The sequence below is a fragment of the Gambusia affinis genome, linkage group LG21 (genome assembly GCF_019740435.1).
Source record: "Gambusia affinis linkage group LG21, SWU_Gaff_1.0, whole genome shotgun sequence".
Taxonomy (NCBI): domain Eukaryota; kingdom Metazoa; phylum Chordata; class Actinopteri; order Cyprinodontiformes; family Poeciliidae; genus Gambusia; species Gambusia affinis.
Window position 1 is genome coordinate 1,338,382 of NC_057888.1, and position 13,152 is coordinate 1,351,533.

At 37.6% G+C, this 13,152-nt stretch overlaps 2 protein-coding genes across 3 annotated transcripts; both read right to left on the reverse strand.

Annotated features, from left to right (window-relative positions):
• Positions 1 to 1,110: 1,110 nt before the first annotated feature.
• On the reverse strand, positions 1,111 to 3,855 carry rpl22l1 (ribosomal protein L22-like 1). The gene is made up of 5 exons (XM_044105510.1): positions 3,788 to 3,855; positions 2,869 to 3,010; positions 1,648 to 1,761; positions 1,389 to 1,510; positions 1,111 to 1,318 (listed from the first exon to the last, which is right to left on the reverse strand). Exons 1-5 carry the CDS (start codon positions 3,853 to 3,855, stop codon positions 1,174 to 1,176), a joined length of 591 nt encoding a protein of 196 aa, XP_043961445.1. The 3' UTR covers positions 1,111 to 1,173.
• A 1,999-nt stretch (positions 3,856 to 5,854) lies between these two features.
• Positions 5,855 to 12,113, reverse strand: eif5a (eukaryotic translation initiation factor 5A). Of its 2 annotated transcripts, none has more exons than XM_044105202.1 (5): positions 12,005 to 12,113; positions 9,834 to 10,021; positions 9,493 to 9,597; positions 7,141 to 7,272; positions 5,855 to 7,052 (listed from the first exon to the last, which is right to left on the reverse strand). In XM_044105202.1, exons 2-5 carry the CDS (start codon positions 9,999 to 10,001, stop codon positions 6,987 to 6,989), a joined length of 471 nt encoding a protein of 156 aa, XP_043961137.1. In that variant the 5' UTR covers positions 10,002 to 10,021; positions 12,005 to 12,113; the 3' UTR covers positions 5,855 to 6,986. The 2 variants fall into 2 exon arrangements, with proteins under 2 accessions (XP_043961137.1, XP_043961138.1); XM_044105203.1 differs by having other exon boundaries at positions 11,895 to 12,008.
• Positions 12,114 to 13,152: the final 1,039 nt, after the last annotated feature.

Genomic DNA, 13,152 nt, shown 5'->3' on the forward strand with positions numbered 1-13,152 from the left:
GTACTGTTTTAGCGGCGACATTTATTCATGTTTCCATAGCAACAGCGGTCAAGCCAGATGACTTCCGGTTCATGTTCGATTCACTCTATGTAGGCGCTAACAGTAAATAATTTTGTTATTTTTGTTACGAATGAATAAACAGGAAGTTTTCATCTTCGATGGCCGCTCTAAAGCAATTTAAGAGAATGAACATGAACCGGAAGTGTTCTGTTGTGACCGATCCAGAAACTGTTGCTGTAACTTCATGAATACATGTGTGTGTAGCCGTTACAACACGTCCTTTTCAATCAACACATTACAGGGAATAAACGAGGAAAAAAACATTATATAAGCAACGATTCAGACCGGCCAGCAGCGGAGTTTATATCCTTAAAACCCAGCTTTAGTTTTGATATGCTACTTCCGCTTTTGCAGCTAATTTGCATGCTAGGTGACCTAAATATTTAGCTAGAAATATTTTATTACTAACTAAATATTTAGTTACTAGCTAAATATTTTGCAGAGAAAATAAATTTCCAGTTTAGAAAATAAATATTTAGTTCAAAATTAAACATTTAGTTAGAGTAAATATTTAATTAAGCATTTAGTATTTATCTTTCTAATTAAATATTTAGTTTGGATCTCTGACATAAAAATGTATGAATAATATGGTGAAAACATGACTTTGAAAAATCATTTCCCAAATGGTTTTCTCTATGACAGGCTAAATAAACCAAAAATATTCCTATTTTATTTCTCTGCAACTTTACAAATCTTGAACTTTACATTCAGTCTCTTTGCGACACAGTTCTGTGAATCTTCTTTCAGAAACGTTTTTATGTTTTAAGAACATAAAAACGGTTCATAAAACATAAAAATAATGGGAAATAAACGTTTTTTTCAATCACCTCCAGTTGTTTCGTATTAATTTACGTCTTTAGATAATATTTTCAGGTCTGTTCTGCATGTTGCGTCATCAGATTTATATGCATCTGTTACTTTGCGTTTTTCCTTCTGTCGCTTCTTAATGCATCTCTGGAGTTTTTCTGGGTGTGTTGGATTCATTTCATTCTCTAGCTGTTTTTAGAGAATATTGTATTTGTGTTTAGATGACAAAACACATAAAACGACTTATTTTCTTCTCCACTTTTATTCTCCTGCACACAGAAATCTGCATGGCTCCCCTGCAGCTCTTCACTCATCTGCCTCAGACTCTTCATCATCCTGGCTGATCTGGAAGTAGCGCAGCTCGTACGTCTCCTTGTCGGACGCCACCACCCTCAGCCAGTCCCGCAGGTTGTTCTTCTTCAGGTACTTCTTGGTCAGGTACTTCAAGTACCTGCCAGAGAAACGACGGGTCAGTTCTTCTGTTAACGTCATCTTACACAGCATCAGCAGGCCTCGCTCACCTCTTGGAGAACTGTTTCTCAGACGTTACGTTGATCTTGTTCTTCATGCGGCCGACCTGGACGATGTTCCCCAGGTTCCCCGTCTTCCCGTTCACCTTGATCCGCTCCTTCAGGAACGTTTCCTGTCACACAGAGCACAATAATGCGCTAGGGAAGGGAACCCTAGTCCACAAGCAACATTAGCTGCTAGCCAAACCAGTCAATTTAATGTTGCTATGGGAACCGTGACGGCTGTAGAGGTCTCATCTAAGGGACTTACAAAGTTTGCGGAGTCCAGGATGCCGTCCTCCACTGGGTGGGTCAGGTCCAGGGTGAACTTCCAGGATGGGGCCTTTCTGGACTTCTTGCCTGCAGCAACTCTTCTCTGTTTGATCTGCAGCACAAAGCAGCAACGTTGCCTCCATGAGTCACAGCCCAGACCTCACTTTATCCAATCCAAACCGTCACACGAGTTCTCTGAAATCACCTCTTACTGTGAAAAATTATCATTAAAGTATAGAAGGAACTGTAAAGTAACGGTTACTGTGAATACTTTGGATGATGAAGGACTGCAGTCGGCCATCACATGCTGCTATAGACTAAACTTTAAATACCCAAAACAACAATCATGCTATTAATGTTATTCTACATTTAATAATTTGCAGCTTGTTGTGTGTTTTAACTCAGAAATGAAACAAGTTACATTTTCTCTGATTGCATTAATGACTTCAAAGTATTATTGATGATACAAAGTAGGACTCAAACCATTAATCAGATTAATGATTAATAATAGTAATTTATTACTTAAGTAAAAAATTAAGAGTGTAGAGACTAAAAGAGGCCATTTGCTGAAAGAACAAACAAACTTATAGCAGTAATTCAGCCTGAACTGAACAACAATACATACATTTTGGTCAGCAAATGTAAAGGTTTCAGCTTATTGATTTAGGTACATAAATAATATACTGTGTAGGTGTAAGTTTATTTTATTATATGCTGAATTCACAAACGCTGTAATTTCCCCCTTAAGGTCCAACTTGGACCGTTTAATATTTGTACTGGGTCAGCCCACAACTACAGTACAATATTCACTCCAATACAGTATAAGCTATACAGAAATAAAAATGTTTTGTAAACATTTTTAAATCCTAAACTGGTTAGTAGCAAAAAGACTACGATGAATAAGCCGAAATGATTACAAGGCAACGAGCTACCTGTCAACCAAAACAAAGAACGTTAAAAACTCATCTGAATGGATAAAATCCTTCATAAAGAAACTCCAATATTTTTTCTACGGAGTCTGGTCTACCGGCAGACACACTGGAACACGTGTACAGGCTAACGCTAACTCTGCCCTTTTTCTACACTCCTTATTCATAAAAACAATTAAAATCACAGAGCTTACTGTAACACTAATAATCTATGTATGTTTTACGTAAAGAGACAAACGATTAAAATCACATTTATTTCGCTAAATGGAAGAGGAGCGAACCGGACTCACCGGCGCCATGTTGAGACCGAACGGGAAAAGGAAGAAACGGATGTGACGCAAACGGACGTAGGATGCCCGGCTCGAAACGCCTTTTCCAAATACGGTCAATGCCACATCTGCCAAAAATAATAGGATACGTGTGAAATCAGGTCTAGCACGTAGCTACATTTACTTGAGTAATTTTGTGGAAAAAAATAATTTTTGAGTAATTTTACTACAACATGATTTTTACAATTACTTGATCATTTTTGTAGCTTTATCAAATAAAGAACAAACATATTTTAATAAAATATAAACCAAATCCAGATACAAACTACAGTTTATGTTGAAATGAAAAGTCTTTCATTTCAACGAGCTTCATTTTTCTGATATTATTTTCTATTTGCAAAACCCTTTGTGCTATTTGGAGATAAAGAACATACAGTATAGTCAGTAATATATATCCTCAGTTGACATACTTTACCCTGTGCTAACATACATTGCCTGCTTTAATTATTATTAAGTTTATTGTGGAATAAAACTAATTAGAAAAGTGTTTTTTTTTCTTTCTGAATTTGCTATTTTGTACTTATGTTACTTATTTATATAATTTTCCCCACATTTTAGTCTTTAAAATTCAAGAATTTGCACATAAAATATTTTCTCCATGTGACAATCAGTTAGTATTTAAGTAGCCTTTTAACAAAATACTTTTGTAGTCTTACTGGAGGTATTTCTTAGTGATGCATTTTAACACATTGTTACTCCAGAGTATAATTTCTACCCATCTTTGCTAATAATGTAGCAGATGTTTTGATAATTAAATAACATAAATTTTAACTTAGGAACAGCAGCTGTCAGGATTTTTCTCCATAAAAGAGGAAAGTTTGGTCACTGCAGGGTAAAAGTTGTTTTCCCTTGTAGGTCCAAAGGTCAGTTGTTGCCAAACCTGGCCTGATAATAAACCCGCTGAGCCTGTTCAATCATTGACCCGCCCGCCGCCTCTTTCAGCTCCATTCATTCGGCCGCCACACGTCTCCGAGCCTGCAGAGGAAATCAGCCTTGTGCATGAGTCACAGAAACCGTAACTTCACCCTGAAAGGGAAGAGCTGGAAAAACTAAAGAAAAAAAGAAGCATGCATTCATTTTTCCAGTGAGCAGAAAGGAGTGATTCATCTGCATGCTGGGTGTTTCTGCCATGGCTTCAAATACTACAACACAGGAGGAGAAGAAGAAGAAGAAGAAAAAACGTCTAAAACGGGAACTCAAAGTAACTCACAGGACCTGCATTTGAGGAAATAACACAAGTCTGGTTTTATTTCAACCACTCAGCTCTCCGGAGTCCTGATTTCAAAATCAGGGCTGCGGGGTGATAATAATTCTAGAAATATTGAATTCTGTGCATTTAATTTTGTGGAATTATGAAACTTCAAATCAAAAGATTATTTCAGGTTATATATAACAAGAAAAATGAATGAAGAACCATTTATAAAAACATGTACATGTAAGGAGGATAAAAGCTTCTAGGACACTAGAGGAATATTTCAGTATTCAGCTTTATTTGAAGTAAATATATATTGACTCAATTTCAAAGTTATGTTTGAGTAACAACAGCATCAATAAAATAACCATCAGACTGTGAGCAGGCTATCTTATTCCTTAAGTGCCTAGTGGTGCTAATTAGCATCATACTTAAGTTTATACTAATGATGGATGATCTGTGATTGGGAACAAGAACATAATACATTTATTGTACATAAATTCAGACATTAAAGTGTTAAGATGGCTGCAGAAACACGGCTATTGTATCAAAGATGCAAAAAACAAAAAATAAAAAATGAAGAGGAATTCTTTGAAAATATCATCCAAGACTTAAAAAAAATCTGTAAAAACTGTAAATATAATTTTATGACATGTTAATCATCATAATGACTCTGCAGACAGACAAACAGACAGACAGACAGACAGACATGAGTTATTCCTATTTATTTATTGTTAAGATGAACCCTTTTTTCCAGCACGTCCAAATAAATGAGAATATAATTAGCTGCTCTCAGGATAATTAATTAACTAATTACATTTATTTGAGTAGCTGACAAAAAAAGTACTTTAGTTTTACTACATATCAAAAGTACCAAATTTTACTTATTTGATCTCAAATTGTTTTAACAGAGAATTTGTCAAAGTGAGACTTCTTGTTTGCGCACAATCTTTGTTTTATTTTCTATTAAAGCAGCTCAGATATTTAAATACTGCAAACATCATCGCTAAGATACGTTACACTGAAATATGTTTAGAAATGTTTCCTTTGCTTGAATTTTATATTAATAGATTTTGCACATAATTATATTCACCTAATTACATCACTTTTACCAATTAAATCAAAATACTCAAACTTCTGTTTTTAAGTGTAGTTACTTGCGGCGGCTCCGTTTGAATCAGCCGATGTTCCAGTTCAGGTCCGATCAGTTCGGCGCTGATCACACGGTAATCAATACATTTATTGGCTCCTTTAGGCAGACGACCGGAACCAAATCGATGGAAAATCAAACCGACTTTGGACTTGATGCTCCTCAGATGTTCAGCAGATCGAACTGTGGAAACTTCACCTTTGACCTCAAGCAGTTTAGATTTTGTTCTCATCTTCCAGGAAAAAAAAAAAAAAAAAAAATCAGCATCATTTTTATTAATCTGAAATAAAAAAAATAAAACTTGGACTGAATCGTTTTTAAATTCAGTTAAGATTCTTCCAACTTCATCTCCCCCAAACTCTGCCTCGATGGTGGTTGTGCACTTTTTCCTTGCACTAAACTTTCCATTAATAAAAGCTGTTGGCTTTAACACAGAACTTATGCAAGATTCTACATTTAAAACTCAGCAATGTTTATAAAAGTAATTGGAAAGTTTAGTGGACAGAAAACAATCTAAATATTTAGAGAAGTTAGTTTTGGTTCTCATTAATTATTTACCACAATCAAAATCACAAGTTTGACATTTTGAACAGAATTACAAAAAGTTGAATTGATTTTCTCATTTATTGAATGGAGTCATTTGCACATTCCTGCAGCATCATGAGCAGTTTTATAGAGGCTAGGATACTGATGCTAACACTTTCCTAAGCTTCCAGCTGCAGAAACAATCTCTGCAGCTTTAAAGCACAAGTTATAAATCGCACAAACAGAACTGGTCCGACACCGCGATGCATTTCTCTTCTGCCCACAAAACAAAACCCGCCAGGAGACAGAAAGCAGACAGCGTTTTGCAGTTTTTGTCCATTTGTATCATTGTTTTATTTTGCCTTCTTCAGTCAGGTGACAAAAGGCCTCGAGTGAACAGAAAGTTTGCAACTGAACCACCCTCCAAACCCGAATAAAGTCCCTCAAAAAGAAAACCAAAGGAAACACTTCTCACTGCAAAGCGCCTCCCCTGTGGGAGGCCCACACCGCTCCACTCACGCCTCTGAAATCAAAGAATAACACTTTTTGTAATGGGGGAGCGAAGGGGGATGGTTACATCGGATCGAGAATTTGGACCAGAAGTACGAGCGCTCCGGACCGCCGCGGCCCTCAAACTCCTACAGACGAGAAACAGACACCGAGGGGGAAGTTGCTGAAGTTCCTGACTGGGGTGGGAAAACTTTTCTCTTTACATGCTGGGTGGGACTCTGAAGCGCTAACCACCCTGAAGATGGGAGCAGCCCTCCCCTCCAGATCCGCTTTATTTAATCTAAAGAATATAAAAAATAATCATACAAAAGCTGAACCCCAAAGTTTCTTTTAAACATTCAGGAATGTGAGTGGCGAAACCAACACTTTGAAGGCAAAAATAAGCAGGAATGAGCAACTGATTGGGATTTTTTTAAGTTGTTTTTATATAAAGTAGATTGTTACCAAACAAAAACTCAGTCATCAGGCAGAGGACCACGCAGCGAGCTGCAGTGGAACATTCCCAACAGCAACGGAAAGGAGAAACCAGGGTGGGGAGAGGAGGCGAGGGAGAGGGGGGCAAAAAGATCATTGATGAGAGAAATTACAACAGAATGATTTGAGGTTGTCTGTGAAGGCCGACGCTTTGGTGACAGAACCAATGAGGATGCAGGAGACTGGTTGTGGGTGGTGCTTGTTGCCTGGGCAGCAAAGTCCATCTCCCTATTTGCTGGCCAAGACCTTGGTAGCGACAGCACATTCCTCCCCCATGGCAGAAATCACGGTGACCTGCAGGCAGCCAGAGCAACGTGTCCGAGTCAATCATCTGAAACCCGACACCGGGCCGCCCGTCACGGCGCCACAAACAGAAACTCACCATGAATTCTTCACCCGCCTCGAACTTTGATTCAATTTCCTTGCCGATGTCGCTCTCGGGGACGCGCAGGTCCTCTCTGATGTCACCGTTGTCGCTCATCAAGGACATATAGCTTTCAGCGATGTTAACGAGCTGAAAGCAAACAATTCACTTCATCAGGAAACATTTCTAAAAGGTTTTCACGTTTACAGATTGGGTTTGGAAAAGACAGATTAGAGTTTCAGTCAGAACCTGAAGGATTCTGGTTCTGGATGAAGGAAACTCCATCAGGTCCTGCGCAGGACGGTGAGGGGAACCAAACGGGTTCTGATCCGATTCAGACAAGGTTCTGAATACAGAATCCTCAAACCCAATAACAACAAACAGCTCAGGCTAACAAATGCTAAACTGTGGCTAACAGTAGCCACAGTTTAGTTAAACTAGTGTCATCAGGCTAACTAGCATTAGCCTGATGACTAAGTGACAGAAAATCATTTTTATTTGATTTAGCATCATTTTAATATTGTTTTGAATCTTTAAATCTGTTTTTATTTTGTTTTAAACACTGAGCCACTTTTTATCACATCATATTAATAATTGTGTGTTTATATCAAGAAACATGAACATTTTGTAAATATTATAACTTTTGCCATTATCCAGTATTTTGTTTTTATCTACATTTATATTCTGAGTTTATTTTCCATGACTGTCCGTCACTGTTGTACATTTTATTGTAACAGATTTACCTCATCATATGAACTGATTGTGTTGGTCTGTTAAATAATCCCTGGGATTAAAATCTTATTTTGTTCTAAGTTATTAGTCTTCATATAAAGCGTCACTAAACTGATCTAAAGTCCAAACCAGGAGTTTTAACCCTCCTGTTTGTTTCTGAGCTACAGAAATAATGTTTTGACCTGTGGAGTGTTTAATAATGTTAGAAACAAAAACAAATTCCTCCAAAACATTTTTGTATCTGATTATTAACTCCAATACTAACCATTTCAATCAATATTTGTGCGATAATGTTTTTTTATTTCTCAGAAATTTAGAATCAATAACAACAACTTACTAATTTAGACATAAAAAGAAATTTAATTTACATTTTTATGTCCACTGGAAAAAAAAACAACAACAACAATAACTTCCTTAAAATTGATCTTTTGTAATTTTTTTATATTACTTTTAGATTTATTTTTAATGGTTGATCTTTATAATTGAAGTTGAGACACTCAAACTGTTCAGGGTCAAACTGACCCGCTGATTAAAATCATCATGCAGATTATTTCTGTTTTCCTCCAGATCTGCTGAGTGAAGTTTATCCACAGGAAGAGAAAAGATTCCTGTCAAAAGTTGTATGAACACCTGATGGATCAGAGTTCACTAGAGAGTAAAGAGAACAGTGAGGAAGTGGACTTGTTCTGTTTGTGTGAAATATGGTTCATAGCTGCAAGGAAACATTTAGCACAAACATTTATTTTAATCTTTTTCTACCTTTCAACTTGACTGCCGGGTCAAATTGACCCAAACAGTATCTATGTATAAAATAAACCCAGAGGGTGCAAATGTGTAAAATGAATAAATTTTCAATTTATATGTAGAGTGCAGCTTTTAAAAGAAATAGAAAAAGTTTTATGCAAAAAAATACTTTAAAACGGGTCAAATTGACCCAGAACATAACAGAAGGTTTGTGTGTCTCTAATATGAAGGGAGGCCGACAGGAAACAGCAAATATCATCTGGTCCGGGAATCGAACCTGCGTTGAGGACTAAAGGCCTCCAAACATGGGTCACACTGTCCACTACACCACCACAACACGGCCGCCATAACAGGAGGGTTAAATTAGAAAAACATCCAGAATGGAGAGACTAAAACTTCTAGAGATAAAATTTAAATATTCAGTGTCCAGAAACAGAAAAGCTGCAGGAAAATGTTTTCATCCTGGAGCCCAGAGAAAATGTTCAAATTAATTTAAACCTCAAGTTCAATTTCAGCTGCAGCAGAAAATTCAAACAGGCGACAAACAGATAAAAATGATCAGCTTCTGGTTTTATTATGTGCTTATATTACATAATAAAACTCACTTTCAGATCTATTAACTGCAAAAATCAGGCAATAAAATCTAAAAACTTCCAACATTAAGGAATTTTTTTTTCTACTTTTAGTATTTAAAACTAAACTAACAGTTGCCATAAATTCAGGAGTATCTTTCAGAAATAGTTTTTGTTCATCAAGACTGGAGCATTAATTCACCAACACTGTAAATGTGAACTTGATTCAATTAATTTGATCCTTTTTTCCTTTACAAACTATAAATTTAGATCCAGCAGAATCTCCTGGTTCTGGTCTCAGTTTCTCCAACATCCTGGTTACCTGATAGTCTGTCCTCTTGATGGCGGGAACATCCATGTTGTGGGTGGAGGGGCACATGTCTTCATACTTCTTGTTGGTAAAGATGTCGATACCAACCAGGTTGACCTGCAGAAACACCAAAAAACCAACAAAGATGTAAAAACTGGCAGCAAACAGCAGCTTCTGTTCCCCACAAACAGAAGATCTGACATTTAAATTAAAGAGCTGGAGAAAATTTAAAACCAAGTAAAATGAATAAATCATAGTCCCAATCTCCATGACAGAGAACCCACCCAGATTTTAACCTTTTAATAATTAAAGTTTGGAGGAACTGGGTGGAACCCGGCGGTCCAGAAGCGTACCTTGGCATGTCCGTGTTTGCCGGTCTTGGAGGTGGACATCTCCACGATTTTGCAGGGACGTCCCTTCAGCACCACGTACCCGTTCTTACGCAGGGCGGAGCACTGCATGGGGTAGGTGGCGGAGGCGCCAGACTCACCAGTCGTGAAGTCAAGATCGGGATCTGCCATGGTGCGATGGGTCTGGGGCGCTGCGAGGACAGAGGGAACAAAACGTCATCAACACCTGGACAGGTAAATAATGACCAGGTCACTCTGGATGAGTTGAGGTTTAATAAACGAAGCAGCAGAAACTATTAGAAACAGATTGATGCAAACCAACTAACATATTCATAGTTTTATTGAAGTCAGAAATGGCCGTGAAATCACTCAAATTATTTCCCAGATAATTTCTAGCAAAGCGATAAATCTGAAGAACGACCAAACATGGACGGCTCGACCTCTGACAATGTTCCCATAAAGAAAGTCTGAACCGTAAACACAAATATTCTATCTTTATAGTTCATTTATAGTCCAGATAATCTGATCATACAAAGTGTCCATTTAATGTTCTTACATTTGTTAGCTTGTTTTCATCACCTTAAAATCGCATGATGGATATTTGAAGAGAATCTTTCAGTCTGGAGGCTTTTTATATTCATCAACTGGAGGAATAAACTCCACAACTAAATACTGCACCTAAACTAATTCATGATCACAATCTATGTCAAATATCTATTTGATGTAAAACTGTTTGATTTTTGTTTATGCAAATATATCTTCAGGTATTTAGGTGGGTTCAACTTTTATCTAATTTCAGCAATAATTCAGGTACTGATGCTTTTTCTAATAAAACTCTGATTTTACATACGATGAAGAACATTTCTACCAAAACAGTCATAAAACCAACTCGTATATTAGTAGTTTATTAAAGTTTGTATTTATGCATCTTCATTCTTATCGTTTTCTTTTAATTGGCATAGACAATTTGAGTAGAGCAGGTTCAGACTGCATAGAGCAGCAATAACTAGACAACGCCTAAATGAATTAACTGGGAATCCATTCAAACTCAGTCTGATATACTCCACTATTTACAAACCCTGAATATCTATGCCAACTTTCTAAAACTATAAACAATAGTTACTGTCACGTTTAGTAATTATGTAATTACGCATTCCTAAATTTTTAAGTCATTATTTAAAGAGTTTGCTTTAAATTAGCTTTTGTTGCTGCCTTTGCAACATTTTCGGGCCTTTTTAAGTAATCCAACTCGTCAGTTCAGAAATGCAGATTTGTTTTTAGGACTAAATGTTTAATATCCGAGTTGTTTTTCCAGTCAGACTGAAGTAAGTCTGAATAAACAGCAGCGATAAATCCGCAGCGTTCATGAAACGTGGAAGCTCGGACTGGCTAACTGGCTAAACACGAGGCTCAACTGCTGTGTCATCCACCGCTGCTTCTTACGGGCCTGGATCAATTACAGCAGCATAAATCTGTTTTTCAGAGTAAAAAATGTAGGGATAAATTTGAGACAAATTAGGAACAAGTCTCTCCAGGGGATTAACGGGATAATTTAATAAAGTAGCACACGCTAGCTTGGCCTTCTGGTAACAACACCGACATATACCGTTATTTTATAACGATGGGGCTTGTACCAAAATGCGATGCATTTAGTAACCCTATCGTTAATTATGTCTCATCGTTGAATAAAAAACTTCGTTTAATACCTAATAAAACAAACTCTACGTAACTCGTTACAGTGGCTGTTATTTAAATAAGTGAGCTAACGCAAAGCTAACAGCTGCTACTAATGCTAACCGCAGTGAGCTGCAAAATAAAGACTCCAAAACATTTCAAGTTCGACGGCAGCTCGGGGTTCATCTTTTATTATGACCTCCACGAACAACACCTGGCCGCTAAAAGACAGTGTGGCAGGCTGGAAAACACGGCCGACATGACACCGAGCGCCTCGCCACCGAAGGCCGCATGTCCCTTTGATTCAGCCCCGGACACCCACACCCTGCCCCACCGCCCGACTGGAATCCACCGGCAAAACAAAGCAGCTACTCCAAAGGCTGCGCTTACCGGGAGGAAACTATTTCCCTGCCTTTAAATCCACTCTGAGGTGAGCTAAAAACAGATAAAGTTTTCCGTTTATTCCCTGAAGGAAGAAACACGCGCCATGCCGCACTTACCTTCCGAGCAAAAAGAGGACCGAGAGTGCGCATGCGCGGCCAACTTGACTGCAGCATCCGCGGAGGAAGCGGGGAAGAGGGGGGCGTTTATGTGTTTGGGCAGGCAGAAAGGGTTGCCAGCTATGTTCGAGGGGATCCTGATTCAGGCAGGGGGAAAGACCGAGTCTGTCTGAGGAGAACTGGCAACCCGTCAGCTCACCGATACACTGTGGTTCCTGAGGATCCTACAGGCACGGATAAAAACAGCTAACAACCCAAAAAGAGTGGTCTAAAATGAACGTAAGTCAGAACACGCGTAGACTAGCGTTTGGAATGTAAACAATATAATTTGTAAGAAGTAGGCATATGCAGAACGGACATGAACTATAATTTAGTCAGTAAAAACAGGCGAAAATTACCAACAAGGTCGGACAGTTCTCAGTCAGTTCTCCTTTTGCTATGTTTGGATTTATGTGATAAATCAACATAAGTAAATACTTGTAAAGTGGAAGGAAAATTATAAATGGTCTTTTTAAAGTTTACAGCTAAATGATAATTGGTTTTACAAAATCATCAGTGGCAGAATTATTGGAATCCTTAACAATTAATATGCAACAAATGTAAAAAACATATTTTGGTTTTTAATTTTTATTTTTGGATGTATTTAGCAGTTAATTTACATCATGTTTCTCAGTGGTAGAAACATTATGACAGAGGTGGTGCGTTCCATTTGTAGCCGAAACTCGGAAACTCCAACTTCCCGGTTAGAAATTTTTTATTCCAACTTTGCGTTTCAATATGGCCGCTCCTTACATTTCGACCTGAAGTAAACTCGGGTTGAAATGTTTAGTTTACAGGGCATGCGTGTAAGACTGCATCTAAAATCAATGTTACTGCATCTACAAGTAGTAAAAAATATTAAAAATGATGTTTATGACGTACTGGAAACAATGTCTTCTTCAGCATTGCGATTTTGACTTCTGAGGTAAATGGCCATTTCTCTTTGTTCATCTTCAAAATAGAAAAAACGAGAGATTCAAGTGTGGCTGACAATCTTTGTAAGTTAGGAAATGTCTAAAGACCTAAACTAGAGTCATGTTAGTGTCACTGATAGCAACTATAAATGATTTATTTACTGACTGGTTGAGATTGATGTCAGGGGAAAACAT